General features: G+C 43.9%; 2 protein-coding genes across 3 annotated transcripts in view; both read left to right on the forward strand.

The window, feature by feature from the left end:
• The window catches only part of zpld1b (zona pellucida-like domain containing 1b), a 20,392-nt gene extending 8,881 nt beyond the window's left edge, over window positions 1–11,511 (forward strand). The window contains exons 1-10 of one of the 2 annotated variants that reach the window (XM_086216720.1): window positions 6,090–6,228; window positions 7,130–7,350; window positions 7,453–7,634; window positions 7,998–8,070; window positions 9,205–9,302; window positions 9,596–9,676; window positions 9,874–10,045; window positions 10,125–10,230; window positions 11,031–11,060; window positions 11,302–11,511. In XM_086216720.1, the coding sequence (XP_086072846.1) occupies window positions 6,090–6,228; window positions 7,130–7,350; window positions 7,453–7,634; window positions 7,998–8,070; window positions 9,205–9,302; window positions 9,596–9,676; window positions 9,874–10,045; window positions 10,125–10,230; window positions 11,031–11,060; window positions 11,302–11,474 (1,275 nt within the window). In that variant the 3' untranslated portion in view covers window positions 11,475–11,511. Of the gene's footprint in view, window positions 1–6,089; window positions 6,229–7,129; window positions 7,351–7,452; window positions 7,635–7,997; window positions 8,071–9,204; window positions 9,303–9,595; window positions 9,677–9,873; window positions 10,046–10,124; window positions 10,231–11,030; window positions 11,061–11,301 lie in introns of those variants that run through there. The other variant, XM_086216719.1, reaches the window with a different exon arrangement.
• A 2,809-nt stretch (window positions 11,512–14,320) lies between these two features.
• Window positions 14,321–17,871, forward strand: LOC147255063 (zona pellucida-like domain-containing protein 1). The gene is made up of 10 exons (XM_086215281.1): window positions 14,321–14,423; window positions 14,780–15,000; window positions 15,350–15,534; window positions 15,615–15,687; window positions 15,783–15,880; window positions 16,651–16,731; window positions 16,991–17,159; window positions 17,237–17,339; window positions 17,465–17,485; window positions 17,655–17,871. Exons 1-10 carry the CDS (start codon window positions 14,327–14,329, stop codon window positions 17,789–17,791), a joined length of 1,185 nt encoding a protein of 394 aa, XP_086071407.1. The 5' UTR covers window positions 14,321–14,326; the 3' UTR covers window positions 17,792–17,871.
• Window positions 17,872–23,864: the final 5,993 nt, after the last annotated feature.

Genomic DNA, 23,864 nt, shown 5'->3' on the forward strand with positions numbered 1-23,864 from the left:
TTCCAGTAAAACATAATAGAGTTCATCATGGAGTTTGTCTTGGATATGTGGTGTAGAGGAAGTTGGTGTGTTCACACTCGTCATAAAGACAGTAAATATGACATTAAGGTCCCCTGAAGTCTGGAAAACCAAACTGGATACCGAGAGGTGATTAGTTTTGTGGTATGTGGATGCAAAACAGAGAGACGATTCAGGCTCCCTGTTTCGACAGTTGAACCCTACAGTGGCAGGTGACTCTGCTGCCACCAGGACAAGGCCAGACTCCCAGGTTTGTTTTCATGACAGGGTTTTACCTATGAGCTGCCAAAACCTGACCATGTGGTGCAGGTACCTGCCAGCGAGGTGTGCCTCAAGTGAGATTTTGTCTGCCAGGGAGGTGCTACCTGCCAGTGCAGTCTTCCTACCAGTCAGGTGCTACCTGCCAGAGGGATGTGCCAGCAAGTGAGAAACTACCACCTGCCAGTGAGGTGTTACCTGCCAGTGAGGCTCTACCTGTAACAGTGGTTAACCGACCTGCCAGTGAGGCTCTACCTGTAACAGTGGTTAACCGACCTGCCAGTGAGGTGCTACCTGTAACAGTGGTTAACCTACCTGCCAGTGAGGTGCTACCTGTAACAGTGGTTAACCTACCTGCCAGTAAGGTGTTACCTGTAACAGTGGTGAACCTACCTGCCAGTGAGGTGTTACCTACCAGTGAGGTGTTACCTGTGACAGTGGTGAACCTACCTGCCAGTGAGGTGCTACCTGTAACAGTGGTTAACCTACCTGCCAGTGAGGTGTTACCTACCAGTGAGGTGCTACCTGTAACAGTGGTGAACCTACCTGCCAGTAAGGTGTTACCTGTAACAGTGGTGAACCTACCTGTCAGTGAGGTGTTACCTACCAGTGAGGTGGACTCTTCTTTATAACATAAACTCACTTGCTATTTTATTTATGTAACCTTGATAAAACTGACACACCCCAGTACAACATCTCTCCTATAAATCCTCCTTTCCCTTCATGATGATTATGACATCCAGTTGACGGAGGTGTGCTAATTTAAGCGACCACAAAAGTACAAATAACTGAGGTGAAAACCTCTGCTCACACATTTGCTCCGATAAAATGGGACGTTTCAGAAATAAGTGTTTGTCTTTTTGTCCAGGGAGGGGACAAGGATGTGTCCCCCCACTCTGAGTTCCCAGCTGTTATGCAGTTCACCACATAGAGCACAAGGGGGCAGCATAGTGCCACGATTGCATCCATCACAAAGGTCGGCCATGCTGCTTTAAGGAAGAAAAAAAAGTCATGTCGAATCCTGCCATCAAAGTCAGCCATTTTTAAATCTATATCAGAATTTTCACTTTTGCTGTTTGAATATTTATTTAAACTGGATTCAGTCATCAGCCAATCAATTCTTTTCATTTCCAAGTATTGCATCAGAGCAGCATTAATAATTGATTGATCATCAAATATGTAAATATAACAATTGAATTTTTTAAGTTTAGAAATGATTAACATGTTTGAGTCTAACAGAGGACTGCGCCTCGCCCAGTGTTATTTCAACTCTTCAGGTGGATGGAGTATCAATGCAGATATTTGAAAAGTGTGAGAGACAAAAATAGCTGTGGTTTCATTTGACTGACATCCTTGACAAGGTCATGCTAAAGGAGAGAAGAGCTCCTCACATGTTGTTGTTGTGCAGGGTTGGGTTTCATACATAAACAATAAGCTAGCCTGTTGTTTTTCCCCTCCTCACCTGGGAATTATTGCAGGTCCCCGGACCAAAAGGAAAAGAAGACAGAGACCTAAGCCTCACATCTTCTCACTTCAAAACCTCAGAGCCATTGATTCTTCTTTTCTTTTTTCAACTTCAGAAAAAAAAAACATTTTGAGAAATAAACATTTTTTTCCCCTATAAATTAAAACCTGCCTCTATTTTGATCCTATGTCCATCATCGCTGACAAAGAGATGACAAATGAAGATGAAGATGACAAACCTTAAGATCCTCTATAATTCTTAATACTTCATAAGTTCGCCTGTTTGCTGCGATTTAAAAAAAAAAAGTAGAAAATAGATTCCTGGCTTTTTCAAACGTTACTGGAGGATCAAATGGCAGCGACGTTTTTGATGAGGGCTTCTCTTTCCTGCCAGTGTTAAAACTGGAGCGTCAGATTACTGTCACACTCTCACGGGTTTTGTGATGCAGGCCCGCCTGCGTGATTTAGACGTCTGCTTGTTGAGTCTGGACGTTTCATGTTGATCAGATAGAGACGGCTCTATCAGGCGCATCTGAGAGTGGCGTTGGGTCGTGGGCCATAAAAAGTCTCAGAGCGCAACGACTCGCAAGAAAGATTTACAAAGTTGAGGAGGCGGTTCAGCATTGTGATGACATACAAGGGAGAAAAGTTTCCCGCTGCATTGAAAGTGGTTGGAGGCACGGCGAACTGAGGTGACGTCTTAAGGCGTCGCTCCGGTTGTCATGGAGGGATAGAAGCAAAGATTCTGAATGTTGTTTTTGTGGGGATGTTTTTCACAGACCCACGAGTGTGTGTTTCCCAGTATAACCTTACATCTTAAAGATGTTCATGTGGCTGAAACACAAGCACAGAAGTGGAGCACATGCCTATACATTGGTTAAGTAGGCCATTAGCTGGGCGGGATTTGTAAAATAAGCTAGACCATAATGGGCTCACCATATGTATTCATTTCATGTGTATGTGGCCATCTGATCCTGTTTGCTTTGAATGGCACTTGTCTGCTAGAGAGCACTGAATATTTGATTTCAGCTCTACCTCATCAGGTGGGCAGGTGAGCAGCAGTGAATAGCACCTGAAGCCAGTTGTGTGTCCCAGGTCTCTGCAGGGCCAGCAGGAGCCGGATCAGAGTCTCACACGTGAGGCTGCTGGCCAGTATGAATGATGCACTGGAGATGTGCTAGATGAGGCCAACGGTATCATGAAGGGAGCAGCACTGCGGGCAGCGGACACCAATGCTGCAAACAGATGTCTCTCGTGCGTGTAATGTTCTTTTCTTCTTCTTTTTTTTTTCCCCTGAAAGAATTTTGACGGTTGTATTTTTGCTGACAGCCTTGACGAGTCTCACAGACTGCAGACCAAACTACGATGCGCAATTGTCAACGCCGTCCCATAGAAACACAGGAAATGACCCCCAAAATAACCGAGACTACTTAACACCACATTATTTTGGAGGGTGGGGCACAACATTTCTTAAAATCACAGTATCTGGAGGCAACAGATTGTATTCATTGAATGTTCCTCTGCAGAGAGAAATTCCAACACAGTGTAGGATTTTTCTTTTTGAGGCCCCTTCGGTGCACACAACTGCAGCAAAGCCTGATGGATGAAAGCTAACTCCCTGCTCCTGACATCTATTGTGCGCCTCTTGTAAAATTACCATCTTTGCAAGCCCAGGTGATTGCCAGTTACAGGAGCTCACAATAAGAACTTTTTATGAATGCATCCCAATGCTGTCTCACACACACACACACACACACACACACACACACAAAAATCACTGCCTTGACAGTGTAGCACTATATGGACAGTGGTTACGTTTTTTTTTTTTTTTTTTTGTATTTCAGAAAACATTCATTCTTTTGTATCATTCTTGAAATGATCGTTTTTGTGTGGAAAATATGTGTCAACACAGTCAAGGTCTGGTTAGTTTAGTTTTGGAATGCATTGTTTGGCAGTAAATGGGGCTAAAACATGTTCAACATTTATTTTCTGTAGAATTGTCCTGCCATTCATGGTGCTAAATGCAAAAAAAATTAAATTAAATTTTCCAACCAGCATATAACCAGCATCCTGCATATTTGGAAATGATCACCAAACATGTTGCACCAACTAACAATTTTTTTTTTTCTTCTATGATACAGTTCAAGCTTCAGGTGTAGTATTGACATGAATCAACACTGCCAATGGTTAACATTTCCACCTTCGTAGTACTCAAAGTGCAGTTAGCAAGCGATTATTTTGGCGAGTACGTTTTGGAGCTCATTAAGAGATCCTCAAGGACCGGGCAAGTCAATTGCTGTAAAAAATAATAATAGAAAAGTTGTTGTTGCTCAGCATTCCGCGATGCTTTTGTCACATTCAAGCGCACAGCCTGCGGAGCAAATGTAAATTTTGTTTAAAACACAACTTTACCTTGAGCATGCACTGCCTGTAAAGTTGCGTTTGATTAATTCTGTGCATGCACAAAGAGGAAGCTGTGAGGATGATAGAGTTTGGAAGAGTTAAATCTGAATATTGTGATGTGAGGACAAACGCCATCTGCCAGGAGCGTCCACAATAGCCTCATGTCAGAAAACTGTCCATGCATCCAGTGGAAGATGTTCTGTCTGCCAGTAGACAAAGATAACGTAGCAAACACAGAAAATAAACTAATATCAACTCATATTATGTAATAATAAATCAATTAGATTACAAAATGGGCGGCACGGTGGTGCAGTGGTCAGCACTGTGGCCCCCCCAGCAAGAAGGCTGTGGGTGGAGCCCCAGCTGGAGCACGGGGTCTTTCTGGGTGAGTCTCCATGTTCTCCCTGTTCCTGCTGGGTTCTCTCTGGTACTCCAGCTTCCTCCACAGTCCAAAGACATCAAGAGGGACCAGGTTAATCCAGACTCTAAATTGACCGTAGGTGTGACTGGGAGAGCCAATGGTTGTCTGTCTCTATGTGTTGGCCCTGCCATGGACTGGTGACCTGTCCAGGGGGAAGGCTGCTGGGATAGGCTCCACCCCCACCACCCTGAACAGGAGAAGAGGGAGAAGATGGATGGATGGATTACAAAATGAAATAAAAGCACAGGGGTATTAGCATGTTTACAGAAAACATTGAAGGTTTTGAGGTGGTTCAGGGGTATTTACAGTGCAAATGGTACTGTGAACATTGTATGGCTAAAGTTGTGCAAGTGGTGTCTCAATCAGCCGTTTTTTTCTCCTCGCTCGTGATACTGTCACACTCCTGCACAATGTCGTGTGGCGATGTCTTCTAGAAACTACTATTTTGAACTCTAAATGCTAAATATAACACCCCTTTAACTTTGGTTAAATGACTTCAAAGGTCAGACAACTCAAGATCTGCCAGAGGGAAAAAGGTTTTCCTCCAAACACAAGGTGTTAACTGTTCATTAGATGGAGGAAAGTGGGTTATCTCCAGGAAAAGTAAATTCAAGATTCCACTTTTGCCCTCCTCAGGCTGAGCTGAACACACTGTGCTATGTACATATGCCACAGAGAGCCTTTAGTCTAAGTGATGCCTTGCGCATCACAATTACCCACACACAGCCCTGCATCAGACCGTGAGTTGACTTTTATGTTCATGTGAATGTGAGCTGCTGCAACAACCGATGACAGCTTAATTCCCGGGCTGCCCCCCCCTGCTGAGGTCCACCGTTTGTGTGAGTTGACAGACGGAGATCAGAACGAGGGGAGACGAGTGGGAACCCTCTGAGCCTGCTCAGGTTTCTGGGCGCTGTGAAAAGATTTGTTCAAACCATTCAGATTTGATGGAGTTTCCCATGTTCTGCACTGCAGTGGGTTTTGTTGAATCGTTTGGATAATGAATCCCTCTATCTGTCATATCTACACAAGCACACACACACACAGACACACACACACACACTAAATACATGCAAAAGTGATGTTTTGTTTAATTCAGGCACTTGATGTCACAAAAACTAGATCTCACATTGTTGAACTCTTCCCTTGTCACAGGGGAGGTTCCAGCCAATTTCTTTGGGTGCAGCAGGAAATGGGTAAACAGGTGACACAAGTGGGGGGTGGAGAGTGGATGGGGGGGGGGGGTGAAATGAGCTGGAGAGAGGGGTGACCTAAGTTTAAAAGGGGTTGGAAAATAGGGGTTTAGAGCCAACATGAGCAACTGAGTTAAAAAGGAGCAGCGGGATCAGGACAAGAAGGATCAGGGAACTTGGAGAACGAGGGTGGTACTTTGGTAGAGGTCAGAGTGTGTACTTGTCAAGAAAACAAGCGTGAAAGGGGAGCGTTGTTTCCGAACATCTAATTTTCAGCCATTTTTGAACACCTACCCGAGGAATGTGGTTAATGCAATGTTGACCTTCTGAAGATGACAGTGGGCAAAGCTCTCCCAGGTGCTGAAATGACGCCTTTGTGCTTTATCTTCCTGCTGATAAGTAACACGGCTTCAGTCTCCACACAGTTTAACGGATACAACTGTGATACCACCTACCACAGCAGGTTTCCTGGTGAGGATCCTCCAGATAACATTCGTTCTCTCCTCAGATTAGGAATCTCTCTCTGATTCTGACTGTTGCTACAGAGCACTCGATAATACAGCTGTCAGTGGATGGGTTGCAGTTTTGGTTTTAGTTTGATTCGATTGCGGTTCTTGCATGAATAGATTTCTAAAATAACATCGCGCTGTGTTACTTGGGTTACCAAAATTGTCACGTACGGCATGTCGTGGGTGGAGATGGAGAGAGGGTCTGAGCTTAGGAAAATTAGAAACTAAGATATTTGAAAATGCTGTTCTGTAATCAATAGATACACTTTTCAAGGTGCGATGTTTGTTGTATAAAAAAAAAAGAAAAGAAAAACCCTCAACAAAACAAGCTAAACTGTTCCATTACTTGTGCCGCAGACAGCTGATGCTTACAAAGTAATTCACTCGTGCAAAAACAGAATGATCAATGATGTTTTAATTGTGCGATTTGTTCTTGTAATTAATTTTCTTCATTGTGGAAATGATGCCTTGACAAGGGTGCACGTCAGCTGCAGGAGCGCGGATGTTGTATCTGGCACCGCTGATTGATTGTTCACTGACCTTGTTTATTAAAGAACTAATGAAGTAAAGATTTAGCCTCCCTAGAGCTCGATTTGTTGTCTGGAACAGTTTAGAAATGTGACTCTTGGTCCTTTGCCTTTTATGAAAGGGACACAGACTGTTATCCAACCTGCCGTGATTCACCTTAGCAACACTGAGTCCAGCTGTTATGTCGCCACAAGACTTCATGAACCAACATGATATAATTAACATTTTTTTTCTTAGGGACCTGTCAGGCAACAAGCAGAGACAGGAAGTCCCGTGAGCCTGTAATTGGACTACAGCTGAATTCGTAGTTCTTATTCTCTCTGGTTGTTTTTAAGGAGAGCGCGACATCAGCGTCTACTGTGGGGTTCAGACCATCACCTTGAAGATTAACTTCTGCCCGGTGTTGTTCTCCGGCTACACCGTTGCAGATTTAGCCTTGAACGGTCACCATGGTGACGCCCAATGCCGTGGCTTCATCAACAACAACACCTTCCCCACAGCAGTCCTGTTCAGCATCGGCCTGAGCACTCTGGAAGCCTGTGGAAATAGCCTAGTGGTAAAGAATACACAAATACAGGAACATTGTGTGAATATGATCAATACTTCATGTTGTTCATTGACTTCAGGGAAAGTAGTGCTGAGATGTTTTTCTTTGCAGGTCAGCACGGCCTATGGGTCCAACGCCTATGGCAACATGTCTCTGGTACAAATTGGTAATGTCTCGGGCTTTATCGATACCCCTGACCCGCCGACTATAATCAGCTACCTGCCTGGTTTGTTGTATAAATTCAGCTGCAGCTACCCGCTGGAGTACCTGGTCAATAACTCACAGCTCGCATCGTAAGTAGCTGCCACAAAAACAAAAAAAAATTCCTCAGTGTCCCCCTGACGGCTTGACCTTTTCAGGAGCTACCCAGTGAATTTGTTCTCCTTAAAACAAGAGATTGAGATTAATTCATCTAATTAAGAGCTTTGTTGAATGTTTTCCTGAGCGGCGTGGACATATAACCGAGCGTCTGTCTCATGATGTTCTCAGAACCGTTTATTGTGCGGTGTTTCTAAAGGCTCGCACACAGTCGTCTCTTCACAAACCCTGTGGTTGGTTAATGATGAAAACATTTCATTCACATTTCAATAACTATATATTCTCCTGAGAAAGTGTACACAAAAGGTAATGGTGCAGCTGAATCCATTTTTCTACAGATCCTCCGCTGCTGTGTTGGTCAAGGATGGCAACGGTACATTCGTGAGCACGTTGAGCATGCTTCTGTACAATGTGAGTACGTCATTGTTCTTTTCAGTCCATTAAAATTCGCCACTTGGCGTTTTTTTTTTTTTTTTTTTTTTGTTAGATGGTGAAGTTTAGCAGAATTTATAGAAGCAGTCAAATCCCAAGAGAAGACCGAAACCAACTTCGTCAAAAATGTCAACGTCGATGTTCGCTCGAGTCTGACTTCTATAGATAAACTTCTATTGGTAAAGTTGTTGCAACATCTCATTGATCCACAGGGTTGAACTTGGTAAAATGCTCCTCTGCTACAGCAGTCCATGAGTGTGTATTAATTGTCCCCCTTTTGTACAAAAACAAACAAAAACACACTCTTGAACACAAATTAATTATTGGGTTTGGTCCTTTTAATGTTAACAATAAGAGACACCATTTCATAGAGAAATACAAATGATTTTCCAAACAATCCACAAACCTTTTGTGAAGCGTATTTATTTGTCATCCTCCCCAGAGCCAGACAAGAAAATAGATACCTTCCTCTCCTCTGGGCGTGCGTTAGGGAACTTAGACCCTCAGAGACCAGCTAACTGCTTGTTAGCTTAGCACAATGAGTGGTGGTTAATGCCCTGTACAGCATAACTCGTCCTCCAAATGTCATCAAATACACTTTTCTCCAAAACAGACTTTGGCTATATTAATAGAACTAGAGTTGTGAATACATGTATTTATTATATTTTTTGTGAAATAACGAATTTGATTTTGCCAGACACTGTAATCACAGAAACCGCCACATAGCTGGAACTACTTTGTTGACTTGATGCCGTGATTTGTCGCAGCACCTCAAAATTAGTGAGACAGACCCTTAGATTTAGGACTTGATCTACTCAACCACAATACACAGGTTTTGGAAGCTGAGGACAATGGTATGCTAGCCTGCCCATCCACTACCATTCATTGTGCTAAGCTAACTAGCTGTCTGCTGGTCTCTATGGGTCTCAGCTTCCCAATGCACGCACAGAGTAGAGAAAGTTATCTTTCTTCTTGTCTGGCTCCGGGAATGACAGCAAAAAAAAAACATATTTTCCAAGACCTTCTGCTTGTTTCGTGAAGGAAAACAACAACAACAACAAGAGCAACGTGAATTTTCAATCTTTCACTGATCTTCAACTCTGTTTTGTGCAGGATTCAATGTATAATCAACCTCTCTCAATCCCTATGGCTGGGCTCGCTTTGAAAACCAGAGTTTTTGCAGCTGTGAAGGCCACAAACCTAGACAAAAGGTAGAGGACAGAAATTATTTACAACAGATTTTCGCATCATTATAACGCTGTACCGCTGCATCTGTACCTTCTATGTAGGAAAGAGGGAACATTGTCAGGCGCAACATCTTTCCCACCACCTTTTCCTTCAGATTCAGTGCTTATTTCCATGGCTTCCCCACATTCATTCTGCTTTTATGTTATTATTCTTCATGGAGGCGCCAGTCCGCAGCAGAGAAAGGAAGGTCTTGGCTTTCCCATGTGTAGTTAGATCTCTATCCTCCATCCAAATCTGAAGTTTTGTCCGTCTGCAGGTGGAACATCTTGATGGACTACTGTTACACGACCCCCTCTGGGAATCCTAATGATGAACTACGCTATGACCTTTTCTTCGGGTAATCTCGTGCTTTTTTTCCCCCCCTCCACGAGATGACTTGATAAAACACAAAAGGGAGCAATTACCTATTCATGCTTCCACAAGAGCTAGTGAATGCTACTTTTTTTCCTCTCCATGAGTACTTAAGAGCATGCAAATCATTATCGCTGTGTTCACCTACATATGTGTGTGTGTGTGTGTCTGTGTTGAAATAAGCTGCCACAAAGACCCACAGACGACCGTTTTGGAGAACGGGAAGAGTCAGATGGGCAGATTTTCCTTTGAAGTTTTCCGTTTCGTGAAGCACAGACACCAGAAGATGTCGACTGTGTTTCTGCACTGCGTCACCAAGCTTTGCAGGGCAGATGACTGCATCCTGCTCATGCCAGTGAGTGTGAAATAAACATGAATTCCCTACGGGCCTCCTGACCTCAATGACGTATGATGTCTGAATCTGTGATTGGCAGATTTGTGGGCGGCGACGCAGGCGCGATGAAGGCGTGAGCCTCGGTTATCCTCCAGCCGCCTCTGGGAACGCCATCATCACCGCTGGGCCAATCATCACCAGGAGCGGTATGAAGAAACTCTTAATGAGAATAGTTCCACACTGGTTTTCTTGTTTAGAATCAACCCCCCGGATGAATCAGATGAAAGATTACCACCAACAGAAGCTGAGGAGCTTTGACGAAGACCTAGTACACAGCAAGGTTTAGTATATTTGGTTTGTACTTCCACACAATCTCTGGAATGACGTATGATCCAGAGAGCTAACGTAGACCTCAGCAGCGGTTATTAGGAACCAAATCTAAGGATCTAAAATCGAATGCTGTCGATATCCTGTTGTCGTCACAACATTCTGCAATCAAGAAAGGTTAATTGTAATAAGTTACAAACTAGAAAAGTGTACTTTTATGAACTTGAAGTGGAAGAGAAGTACATAAATAGGACAAAGTTTATGTGTGGATTTACATGCAGCCTAGTTCAAAGTGTACTCATAAACTAAATGACTTGCTGTATAATAAGAACTTAAATTGAAGTGTAGTTGACTAATGTGTTCGAATGCAGGACCTTTAGTACTTCCACTCCAGAGCATTTCCTCCTCCGCTGACAAAGGAGCTACAGCAGGGTTGCTATTGAGCCGTTTCTAATCGTTATGCTAAGCTATGCAAACAAGCTGCTCACTGAGGGGTATTGATCACCTTTTTGAGGAGGAATAATTTTATTTCCTGAAATGTTCAGCCATTCCTTTTAGTTTGTTTTTTTTGGCCATATCTTAGCCGTGCATCCACAGAACCTTTCATCATTCTTTTCATTTAAACCGCTTTCAACTCTTAAGAAATCTTTTTTTTGTTGTTGATTTTTTTTTTTTCCAGATGAAACTCCTGCCAGCAACTCACAACTTGGTAAGCACCCTTGTGTAATGTTACAAAATGCAAAAAGATAGAAAATATCACCACCGAGGTGGAAAAATCAGTGGTACTCATGGAAATGGGTGGTTTAAGGGATGGTTACACTTCTCCTGAGGGAAAAACAAAGTTAGGTCACGTAAAGCTCATGTCAAAGAACCTCTATGTTTTAAGATTCTGCTATTGTTCACCCCCCCACCCCCCCACCCCACACACGCACACACAAACAACCCATCAGCTTCCAGTGACTCCTCCCAGCCCATGAACCCAGTGACCAGTGCGCTGATCTCAGGCGTGGTCATCCTGGGAGGGATCAGTGTTAGCTTCTTCCTGCTGTCGCTCCACCTGCTGCAGAAGTCCCGCCGCCCTTCAACAGCAGCCTCAGGTGTCTGGAACCCAACCTTCAAATGAATTAACTCAAATATGTGTGTGTGATGATGTCTTTTTAACCGACAATATTTGCAGCACACACTGATACTGTGCAAGTGCGGGAGTGCTTTCTTTTGTATGCACGTCAATAAATGTCAATTGATTAATGCGTGTTTGCTGCCTTCAGTGCTCTTCATGGTCCCGTGTTGTGTTCATGCTCCTACCGCCAGGGTAATATTGTGTATCAAGTCATCAAAAAATGCGCTTTCAGCAGGTTAAACAAGTGTTTGTCCTTCGAATCTGATGGAAATAATTTTGTCTCAAGGGGTGAGTGTCCAGCATTCTTCATCTCTTTGTCTGCTTTCATGCCAGCGAGCTGCATTTGACCTTCAGTTCTTCATCTTTACCACCGACTCCATGAAAGTCATTACTTTCTACACATAAGTGAACATTATTCGTATTTTTCAAAGTGAGTTTGAACACACCATTATTTTTTTGTTTCAGCCTTTAAAAAAAAAAGAAAAGTATATTGAGGATTTTAACATAGTTGATAACTGCAGCAAACAAGCAAGCTGTGAACCAAATCTAGGATGGTTTGTCACAGCGTGAAATGCGCAATGGACCAGTGTTTTGGGAAATGCATAAATGCATAAATCTCTTGCTGCGAAAGTAGTAAGCAGAGTAGTAAAAGTAGTGAGTAAAGTAGCGAGGAAAAAGGACCAGTTTCATTCTGTGAATTAAACATGAAGCTGGTTGCTGCAGCCGCTTGGTTTAGCACGGAAAAGGGAATGAAAAAATGGAGGAAACAGCTGTTCAAAGGTAAAACATTCACCTTCCAACAAGCCCACGCACTAAAATATGGGGGTTTTTTTGTATCTTGAATATGTGCACAAACATCCAGTTACAAAAAAGAAATTGTTTATTGAACTACAGCTTTTGTTTGTCCCTCAGCAAATGGCCGCTATTCCCATCTTTTCCCCTCTTCAGCTGGATATCACATTTGTACGTACAGTATAATAGAAGTAAGAGATCATGGCAGGACTCCTCTATTGAGTAAATGCGGCTTTAATAAGTATATTTTGCTCCACCTGGTAACCAAATACTTCGGATGTATTATGTGAGGGGAGGTTTTAGCCCTTTTACACTTCAAGGCTGCTGTTGGTAAGATATTCAAGAGGTGTTCCTTGGTCATTCTATTCATTTTTTTCAAAAACCACTTTGACAGCATAAAATATCCAAGAAATACGCATGACAGTATTATGTATATTTGTATTGTGACCAAAGGTATTCAGTACTTTAAACAGTGTTGAATCCGACTTGGTTGATGATTTATCAGGGTACGATTTACTTATTTTGCTTTAATATTGGCACAAAACTTTCCCCAAATGTCACGGCCTGAGTGTCCAACCTCAAGGAACAAAATACCCGGCACAGCCAGCAGTCATTTGATGAGTCAGAATTAATCTTTCAATTCTTGCCGTATTGATTTTCTTACCGATGACCTATATAAACGGCTGGTAGCAGCAGCAGCAGCAGCAGCAGCAGCAGCATCTCCCATGTCTGACAGAGGCGACTGTTTTTGTGAGCGGCTGCATTCACGGCCCTTTTATCGCTCTAATCCCTTATTTCAACGGTCATTTTGTGATGTATTCAGCATCCACAATGCCCACTGATAAGTGAAATGAAACGCTGCCATCCCTCGTCTCAGGTTACCATCAGCGCTAATCGATTAAACCCTCCTCCCCGAATGGAAATCAGGCTGGGATTTAATGTTGAAGCCAAGTTCTACCGAGTACGAGCTCTTGTTTTAACGGCCTGAGGCTGACTGGCTTGTGTTCTTGCCTGCGTGTGACCGCGTGTGTGAGAATGAGACGGAGGACACGGTGACTCATGTTAATGTACACACGTCATGACCATGATAATGGGTCCTGTACTTGACAGTGTGGTTTCGTATATGTGACAAAAGCTGAACGGTGACGCCCATCCTCCTGCTTGACCCTGATCACAGCTCTCTCTTCCCAGGTGGCTCACCTGACAAGATCAGTTTACCAACTGTCCCTCACTCATTTTTGCTGTTGGGACTCATCTTGAACTTGATATAACTACTCCAGGAACCCACATATCTATTTTTAATTTGAATCGCAAGCACAAACTCAGACATCCATATTTAAACCTTGCGTGATTGACACCTCAGAGTTGAGGTAAACCCGAGCGTGAAAATTGTCAATCAGTGTCAGGCTGCCTGAAACGCTCCTGATTGTAACGAGTCGCTGAAGAATGATCATCAAAACGCGTCACGCCGACAGTATTTAGATCAAAATTGTCACGTTCTGCGTCACATGAACTCGTCAAACGTGCCAGGAGACAACAGGTTCTCTTTCCTCTATTGTGTGTGAGGCTCCATGTGAATGGAGACCATACATGCTCTTAGTTTATTGAGTTTCATATTAGCAGGTAGCAGGGGGTGCATTTCACACACAAAGTCAAAAAGCCCCATGGTCATTGTTAAAGCTTGTAACTTTAAAGGGGGGGGGCTGTGTTGGGTTTCATCATTTGCCTCCAGGAGAAGACCACTGTACTTCATCCACAATAAAGTGGATTGTTCACGCACACGGAGGCCCCACCAAAGTCTCACTGACCCTCTTTCCACCCAATCCTAAAGCGGCGTGATGAGCACATCGGCAGGTGTGTTGAACCTTTAAAAACACGGCGCGGTTCTCTCTTACGCCAAACCAGCGAGGAGACAGAGGTAAGATCCAAGTTTAGACGCCAACTCTGGATCATGCGACTGAACTGGGACCTTTTTATTTTCGGTAACGTCACCAGACTGGGATTACGTGGATTTGACCTCTGTGTGTTTTCCTCAGCTTCTTCAAAGAGGGCAGAGTCGTGAGATGGCTTTATTCAGCTTCCTCATCCTGACCTCCCTGTGTATTGCGGGCCGAGAGGCCCTCAGCGTATCTGACTGTGGAGCATTCGCCAGACGTCCAGGTGGGACTATCGTGACCTTCAGTCTGTTCTGTGTCGGACTGATGGAGTCGTATTGATTTCAGTTTAGATGCAGACCTTTTGGAAAGCTGTATTGATTTCAGTTTTGCTTCGGATATTGAATTAGTCCATTTGAATGAATGTTCGCCGTGCGGTAGAGAGATCGCCCACTGCTGAGAAGTGGTGATGGAGTCCTGCTGCAGCACCTACAGCCTCATGACTTTGAAGCATATCTTTCCATGCTAGGCACCGTCTCTTCTCAGTTATTTTAATCGCAGGATCACTTCTTCGTTCAACTAACATACAAGAAAGAAAACCCCGTTTTAATCTGTCAAACAATGTCGTCTTATCTCTGTCAGAATACACTGATATCTCAGTGGTTTGCGGCACATCCGCCATCGACTTGGCTATTCAAATCTGCCCGGCTGTCTACACGGGCTACAACGAGAGTTTACTGATCCTCAACCAGATCAGGGACAATGAGGATTGTCGAGGGACACTGGACAACTCGGTGGCACCTCCTGTGGTGAGATTCAGCTTCCCCATCAGAGAAGGAAACGCTTGTGGGAGTAAATTCTTGGTGAGTAGACGCAGAGTCCTGATCACGAGTGGTAGTGGATGGTGGTGGACTTGCAAACCTTTTACTCATGAGAGACTTAAAGCAGATTTAGGGAAGTCAATGTGAGAGCTGTGAGGAGATCCAGGAAGAAATAAGGTGAAAATGAGAGCGCTCGCTGTGCATTAGAGGAAACTCAGTCAGGTAGAAATAAGATGGATTAGTTTGCTCTTCCAATTCTAGCACAAATGCAAGCACACAAGTCTCCTCTCCATGAGAGATGACGTCATCACTGCCGTACCAGAAACATTAGCCCACATTTATTTTTTAACAATCTTTTAAATAATAATGTTTCCATTAAATAATTCCTCAGACCACAAGCGCACCGGGGACGGGGATATTCTCCGCCTTCTCAAACATCCAGACAGTCAACGTCAGCGGGGTGGTCCGATCTTTCGACCCCACCATTGGAACCATCACCTACAACGCAGAGCTCAAGTATTACTACTCCTGCGCTTACCCGCTGGAGTACCTCATCAACAACACCCAGGTGGACGTGTGAGTGGAGAGACGTAAAACACACACTTCCACTTCAGAGTTTTTAACACGTCAGACATGATCACGTTCTCCCCCCGCAGGTCATCCTCCTCCATTGCTTTGAAGGACAACAATGGGAGCTTCATCAGCACCCTCAGCATGGCCTTGTACCAGGTTCCACCTCCACCTCTGCACAGTCGTGTCCGCCGCAACTCTGGAAAAAAAAGAATCTTATATGACTGCGTATCTTACCTTGTTTCCTTTGCCAGGATATGAATTACACCAAGCCCCTCCTCATGCCACCCCTGGGGATTGAACTGAGGAAAAAAATCTACGTGGAGGTGGTTGCATCCAACCTGACATCCCAGTAAGAACCTTTCTGATGATATCACACCCACAGCTCGTCAGGACCAAACCCCTACTCTGAAATCAATAACTTCAAAAAGAATCAAAGAATTCCACCTCGTTTTCTTAATACGGGATATAAATGGGGTTGAAAAATAGATAATTGGTTTGCATGGAGGCAAGAAAGGAAGCGAGGAGTAAGAGAGCCATTCTTCCGCTAATTAATGAAAAACATCAGGGAAATGCAGGCAACAATGAAGCACTGAGAGAACAAATCATTGGCTGCTTCGCTGGTGTTGCTACACCCACCAGCGGCTCGTATAAAGTAACAGAAAACTGGCACACAAAAAAAATCGGACTATTGCACATATTGCTTCAGCAAACAAATTATTGATGACATTTTGTACATTCACAAATACAAAAACACACTTCGGGGTTGTTTTCTCACATGGGTTTCTTTTCTCTCGTCATCTAAGATCTGAGCTCTGATGAAGGGAAGAGCATTTTCAAGTTGTGACACATTATTCTCGTTCCTGTTTGAAGTTCAAGAAAGTTATTTTTGCTGTCGTTCCCCGTATGAGTAAGAACTCAGGATTTATTCATTTATTTTAGCAGTTTCATAAATAGTTGTCCTGGATCTTGATGAATCATGGGTGGTTGCGTGCTGACCAACGCCTCCCCGACCTCCCCTCGTCTGCTCCACATGTGTCTTGATTGACTGCACTTTTGAGGATTCCACCCGTGACCTGGAGTCTCTGACTCGGTGCTGGGGACCTCATTCTCTCTCCACAGGTACTTTGTTCTTCTGGACCGCTGCTACGCCTCTGTGTCCCCGCAGCCCAACAACTCCACCTTCTTCAATCTGTTTGTCTCGTAAGTTAAAAAGCAAAAGCACAAAAAAAAAAGAAGAAGATACAAACCCAAAATCTCTGCGGTTTCACACTTGGTGTTGATTTGATTCTCTAGTCTTATAATGAGTTCTGCAGAAGCTCCTCTCATAAAGTACGCAGCAGCTACCTCTATGTCCAAAGGGAGTCTTGCTTCTGTCTCCCCACCTTGCTTTTATTAATACGCTGCCTGTATGTATCTGTGTGCAAATGGGGCACTTGTGAGGTTCGCCTTCTATTGAAAGGTGCTCCATAGATGACCTGACCACCATGCTGGAGAACGGGGACAGCCAGAAGGCCCGCTTCTACTTCTCTGCCTTCCGCTTCGTCGAGCAGCAGAATGAAACCATCTCCACCTACTTCCTCCACTGCATCACCCGACTTTGCGAGCAAAGCACCTGCAGCACCTTCAAGGTAGAGGAGACCCATGAATTTTAATCAGAGTGCTCCATTTGCCGCCGGATCGCCGACTCATCTGGTTTGATCCACAGCAATGCAACAGGAGGAGGAGGAGTGTGGAGACCACTGTTGTCCAGGAGAGCATCACCGAGCCATCGGTGCTAACAGTGGCGATAAGGGCCAGGACAGAAGACCGTACGTACTTAAGCACCCCAGACATTTATGTAAATGTGGAAAACGGTTCTCATCCGTCTGTTTTTCCAGTATTTCAATATGCTTTGGAAAAAAAATTAAATCCTAATTCTCTCTTTTTCTTGCAGTCATTCAATCTAAAGAAGAGGGTAAGTGTGTTTTTGTTGACTTCTCTGAGAACAACCACTCATTCAAGTTTTCACTAATTAGATTCCTCCAGAATGAAAAAGCATGTCTTATCTTCTGCAAGTCATAACGTGTTCTGTTGTCTGCCGGAATAATGCATCCCATCCTGGTGTCACTCTCATTTGTGCACAGCGCTGTCTGGTGGCCAGTCTGATGGCAAGGGCGCGTCTGTTGGCCTGGGAATTGCTGTAGCTGTCCTCATTGTGATAGGCGTGGCAGCCACTTTAATGGCTGCATCCTTTTATCGAAAGCTGAAGCGGCTGAGCTAGCGGCAGCCCATCACTTTGGCGAGCGGATGTCAGCGTAGGCAAAATGACATAATGAGTTCAATTCACATACTGGTGGAGGTACATAATGTATGTAGGACTCGACTATCCCCGCTATTGATTCAGGCACTCACTGTGTCGCTCTTATCCTTCAAAGACTGTCATGAGTTATTAAGGCTGAGGTCTGAATGAAACGCCTATCATGATGCAAATTCAAAGACACAGGGATTGAAGCAAGCGATTGCTCTGCCTCCACCTCTGGATGAATAAGTTTTGTCAGAGTACGTAGAAACATCTTCATTGAGCACGCCTGAACATCCAGCTTTCATGTGTGCATGAATCCTGGCTGCTTCTGCAAACAGCACCTATTATTTGATGCAAGCCAGAGCTGATTCAGCTGCTATCATCCCACCTGTTGCATGATGTATGTAGAAAAGCATGGGTAATTAATTAATTAGCATTGATGCATAAAAAACATGCGTTCATTACCATACATTACCACAAGGATGAAGTATAAAGTCTGGTAAATCTAGTAATTTATTTGCAGATTGTTCCTAGCTGAATGATGCGTACCAGCCTGCTTTATTATCAAAGGAATTTATTTAGTTTGAACATAAATCCTGATGTAACAAACCTGTGGCAACTGTTCAGAGGAAGTAAACTGTATATTTCCACGAAGTGAATAATTGCTGCTGTGTGTATTTGTGCCGTTTTTCTATGTCACGCATGCATTATGACCATTAAAGCCTGCAGGATATGAAACAAGTGGTAGTGCATCTTACATACAGAGAGCGACGGTCCTACGCTTGATTTCACCTCACCACCCATATGAAACAAATCCTGATACAAAGAGGGTTTTGGTTTCCAGGTCCGGTGGCAATTTAAGGGAAATAACGAAATATTGATGAATTGAGTGAGCTGGGAATAACTGGCACACATCTATAAAAGCCTTATGTATATAAAAAAAAAAAAAAGTGGGGGGAATGTCGAATGTGCAAATGATGAATATCACTTTCATATTTTGGGGGGATTTTTATGCAGGAGGAGATTTTGGTGAGCTTTATTTTGGAAGCACAGAGGACAAAAGAAAGTTTTTGTAGTTGGGACTCTCCACCAGAGGGTGTCTAATCACCATTTTTTTTTTTTTTTTTTTTTCCAAATCCCATTTTTGAGGACTCAAGTTTCCATCTTCATTGTCATATTCGAGCAGGTAGTTCAGTATTAAAAACAGCACCAAAGGGTTAAGGTATCTGCTGGACCTTGAGATGTTTCACTCCCTCAGGATGAGGTTTGGCTTGTTGGACAGCAACTGAATATTTTGCGAGCTTCTTCCTCAAAGCTTCCCCAGACAAGGAGCTGCTACATTTCTTGTTTGTGCGTTGCTGGTCAGTTAGAAATGAAACCACTCATTTTCTTCAGCAGCAGATGAAAAATAAGACGTTCACCCAACTTGATGAATGATCTAATTACGAGTTTGTGTATTAAGTAGGCCATGACAAACTCCATGACAAGTTGACCCACTTTGTAACGGGTGGGGGGGATAAATCAGCTGAGCTGGAGGGTAGTGCTCCATTAGGACTGCAGTAACTGCATGTCCAGGATAAATCCCCGTTTTATGAGTTCCCTGTAATTTAATTAAATCAACAGGGATAAACGCATGCTCTATGGCTCTCTAATGCCATGCACATTAACCTTTGGAGTTCGCTGCTTTGCCCTCTAAAATGTTAAAAAGCCTTGAGGGAACCGGAGACAAGAGGAGAAATTTGTATTTCACGTGCTGCTTATGCTGAAACGTTTCATTGTAAAAGTCATATATTGTGATGCAGTTTGCAAGCAACGTTTTTATTTCTGTCGTTTAAAAATGTCAGCAAAAGGCACAAAACTCAGTCCGAACGGATAAAAACACATTTTTAATTTTTTTAAATTTTTAATTTTTTTTTTTTAAACTTTTTGACTCTTGCACAATCGGTTTTGTCCCGAGCTGGGAGAATAATTGTTCTGTCGTTTCCACTCTCATCAATATGCACATGAGTTTGTCTGTAGGCTGTACATTAGGTTTAGCAGACAGCATAGTCATGAAAAATTGATAGACCAGCTGTAATTTGGGGCCGGCACCTGCACACAAGGAGCTGGATGACTCTGAATAAACAGCGTCAGTTGTGCTAATGAACCGATGTGTCAAAAAATTAAAACGCTAAACAGGATAAAACATAACAAAGGCTGGACTCTGCTGGACAGCTGGAGGACAATGGAAGGTGCAGTCCTTCCATTAACCTTTCATAATGAGTCCCTTAAGCTGGGAAACTGCAGGTAAAGAGGGGTGTCATGTTCAGGTCATATCAGAGGAAGCAGAAGAAGAGCGGCACAGGAGCGGCCACATCCTGCTGACGTTTAAAGGAACAGTTCCACGTGGTGGTGGTGGGGGGTGGGGGGGCGGTGACACACGTTTGAGAGATAATAAAATTAATATTGTTCTTTTATTCTATTTTTTTATAGCTGGCTTAGCTTAATTCAACAGGTAAAACACGCAGCCAGGCTTTCCTGCAGTGCAACTCAAAGATCCTTGAGCTTCATTGCGTACAGCAAAGATTTATGTGTTTATTTGCCATAAAAATGAAGTTATCAAAGTGAAATGACGAGACAGGGCCCCCCAGCATGATAGCTTGTCTGCGATGTTACAAAGTATACTTTTAAGGAAGGAAAACCAGCAACCAGTAACATCAGCTACAATCTATTCTTCGGTGCTGTTACTCCCCCATTCAGCTAACAGTTGCCTGCACAACTGTGCAGTCACGCAACCTTCCTGAGTTTTCTAGCTGAAAAGTCATCAGTTTTCTGGCACCGCGCCTCCTTCCTGAGACCTGTTACTGCTTTGTTCCGATTGCAAAATCCAAACAGGAGAAAGAGAGAAGGCTGCTGCTTATGATTCCGACAAGGACATGGCCGGTTTTCGCTTTAGCTGTTTTTTATTGGGTACAGTATGTACAGCGTGAGTGCAGTCAGTGGGTGTAAAGAGGCGGTGAGGGTCCAATTACTGTAGGAACTGGGGATGGACAAAGATGGATGTTGGGCATCAGAAAACACTGTCAGTCCTATAGGGGACGGTTTGGGATACATTTAACAAACGCCACGCCGGTGCCCACTTGACTGTAAATGTTTTACAAGTGAAGATTATTTCCAATCATTGATCGCTGCAGAACTCAGGGCGACAGGAGACAAGAACGAGAGAACGGGGGGAAGTCTGAGCGAGGACTGTCGTCGTGTAGCTGAAACGTGCGCGCTTGTGAGTACGCAAGCGGCCATTAGGATTCACTCCCAACAGTAAGTCTGTTGCTTTGGAGATTATAGACAGTTGGTTCCAGCGAGTTCAGTGCCTTCAGTCAAATGCTGACATGATATTTCTTGTAAGGACGCATTTGAATGAGAGCAAGACAGGGGGAATTACTATCATCGGGAACTGGTTACAATTTGTGAAATGTGTTTCAATGTGTGTGGGAGCTCTTCGGCTCGAACACAGCGTAGCCACTTTCTCTGACAGGGACGCAGAAATCTCAGAGGAAGTGAGCTGGAGTGATAACATGTTGTATTTACAGCGAAAGGAAATGGGGATCCAGCGGACCAGCGTCAGTTAAAGCGCGTTTGTATAACTTGTAACTTTCCCTTACATGTTCATTTTTTTTCTGGACCTTCAAAATGTTAATGTTAATCAAGAGAAATCAACAACCCTCACTGTTGGACCGGCTGATGCGTTCTTTCGTTTGGATGAACTCTTTTGACTGACATCTTTTCCCCCCCCCTTTTTTTTTTTTTAATTGTGTTGTTTTTGTCTGTAATTTTTTCTTTTACTGGAGGATTTTTCTCTCTGTTGAAAACAACGGGAAGTTCCAAACACGTACGAACAAGGCAGGAAATGTTTACCTCAGTGACACAGGTTGTTGTTTGGGATTTGAGACGTGGTTCAATCAATCGTCTACTAAGTATTTTAATGAATGTTGGCTTTTTCCAGACAGTGTCAGTGGGCATGGATCAAACCATTTGATGCACCAGCTTCATTCAGTGCTGTACAGGTGTTCATCCTCTGCGGCGTCGGCTTTGTGTCGGCCTCCAGCAGGAATTATCTGCTTCCTCACCTGCAACACTCTCCTCTGTGTTCACCAGCCAGTCTTTGTCAGTGGTTTGGTGCTGGGCAGGTGCCCGTTGCTGGAAATAGAGTTGATGGGACTGAACCAGAACAATAGGACGGTGGGTCTCGGATCAGTTGGACGACAGATAGGCTAATAGGAATTGAGGGGAGCTAACTAACCGGGCGCTAGTCCTCCAGGCGGTCATCCGCCTCTTGTAACGTTACGCACACAGCAGTGTGATCCTTTGTTTACATCAACTTATTGGTAAGTCGAACGTTCAATAACGTCTTCAACGCCTGATTACATAACTTAGCCCAGCATGTAGGATTCAAGCAGGGGCAGGTCTGACAAGACAAACAGCTTTGAGGCCCTCTTGCTAACTTGAGTCACAATAAAGAGAGCTAGAATGTCAAATCCCTCCAAAAGGGGGAATAATCCTGTTCTGGATGAGATGTTCCACTCATCCCCGGTACCTGCAGTTAAAATCCTCTCAAAGGTTTTGCCAGGACTTTAAGATTATCAGAGTATGCATCCATTATACCTGGATAAGTACAGGGCGGAAAGAAAAAAACCTGTGCGAGATGAGCTGGCCACCCAGGAGAAAAGTATTAAATGTTCTCTGTACCTGAGCACTTCAGATTGCCTGAAAGCTTCTGCAAATTCACATGGTGGGTTGGAGCTTAAAGCGCTCTGAAAGCGAGTCCGTTATCTCATTACAATTATGGCATATTCTATTCATGATAATTTCATTGCCTTCATTTAGATACCCCATTGTTGTTTTGTGAAGAAATTGATAAAGGCCAGCATCACCTTGTCCCACTTCATCTTAACTTATTTGTCAAGCTGTCCATCATCCTTTCCACATTAGGCTACTTCTTAATGATTGATGCCGCACCTCTTAATGTGATGGATGAATCGCCTGCTGCGTGATGGGACGGGGGGGGGGGGGTGAGTCACCCTCCCCCACCACTCAGCACTACTCCCCATGTAGAGGAGACGCGCCTTCTGTCCAGCGATGGAGGAACAAAGGCACATTCAATTCAAGCACCATCAATAATGCACGATTGGGGAAACCTTTTGCTGAAGGACGCCAGTAAAAGCAAAGCTGCTGTGAGGCAGAACTTTGACTGGACGATTATCTCATGAGCTGACTGACTCATACACGGGATCATCATTTTATTCACCGCTGCACGGCGGCGTGATGACTGAGAGCCCTCTCCAGCTGCTTTGTTTCCCTGGCGGCTGCAGCCCGGGCCGCTGCTATGAATTTATCAAGATAAGAAAGAAGAATGTCAAAGTTTTTGATTCATCCCTCATGTCATAAATTTGCAAACACATCTATACAAATACGATGGCGTAAAGTAAAGTAAAAGTTGAACGTCGGCAGCAAGTTTAGGAGAAGAATGTGAACAAGAGCGAGGCTACAGGCTGAAACACCGGGCCGAGCCTGTCATTTTTTTTTTCTCCACCGCGGAGACTCAACAAGTGGTGCGGGGACGGCCCTCTGACGAGCTCAGCTCTTGCTAAAGTTAGTTTCTTACAATGGGGGGCAAACACTGCCCCCCATTGTTCTGGTGTGTGAAATTTGAAGACCAAGCTCGTTGAGTTTGTCTTTAAAGTGCACCTCAAAGGCAACTATGATTCATATTTTCATATTGGAAGATGTCAAATGACCTTTCGTGAGGGCAGAGGGGTCCCTCATAGCGGTTAATTCACAGACCGACCTCTCGATTTTGAAGTTGGCTCCTGCTTCACGGCGCATTTTGATGCCTTTCTGTCCTGCAGTCATGAGCGTTAGTGTTTGGTAGCAGCCGCCGGGTCAGCCTTTATGCAAGTCTTTTCAGAGCTTGCATAAAAGTGGGTTCGGAGTCCTGAATGCAATCAGCTGATTAGCCGATACCGTTTCAAGGACCATTGTAGAAGTTCACGAAAGGTTTCACAATGCTGAGATT

The sequence above is a fragment of the Aulostomus chinensis genome, chromosome 10, assembly GCF_037954235.1.
Source record: "Aulostomus chinensis isolate RoL2024-O1b breed Wild chromosome 10, RoL_Achi_v1.0, whole genome shotgun sequence".
Classification (NCBI taxonomy): domain Eukaryota; kingdom Metazoa; phylum Chordata; class Actinopteri; order Syngnathiformes; family Aulostomidae; genus Aulostomus; species Aulostomus chinensis.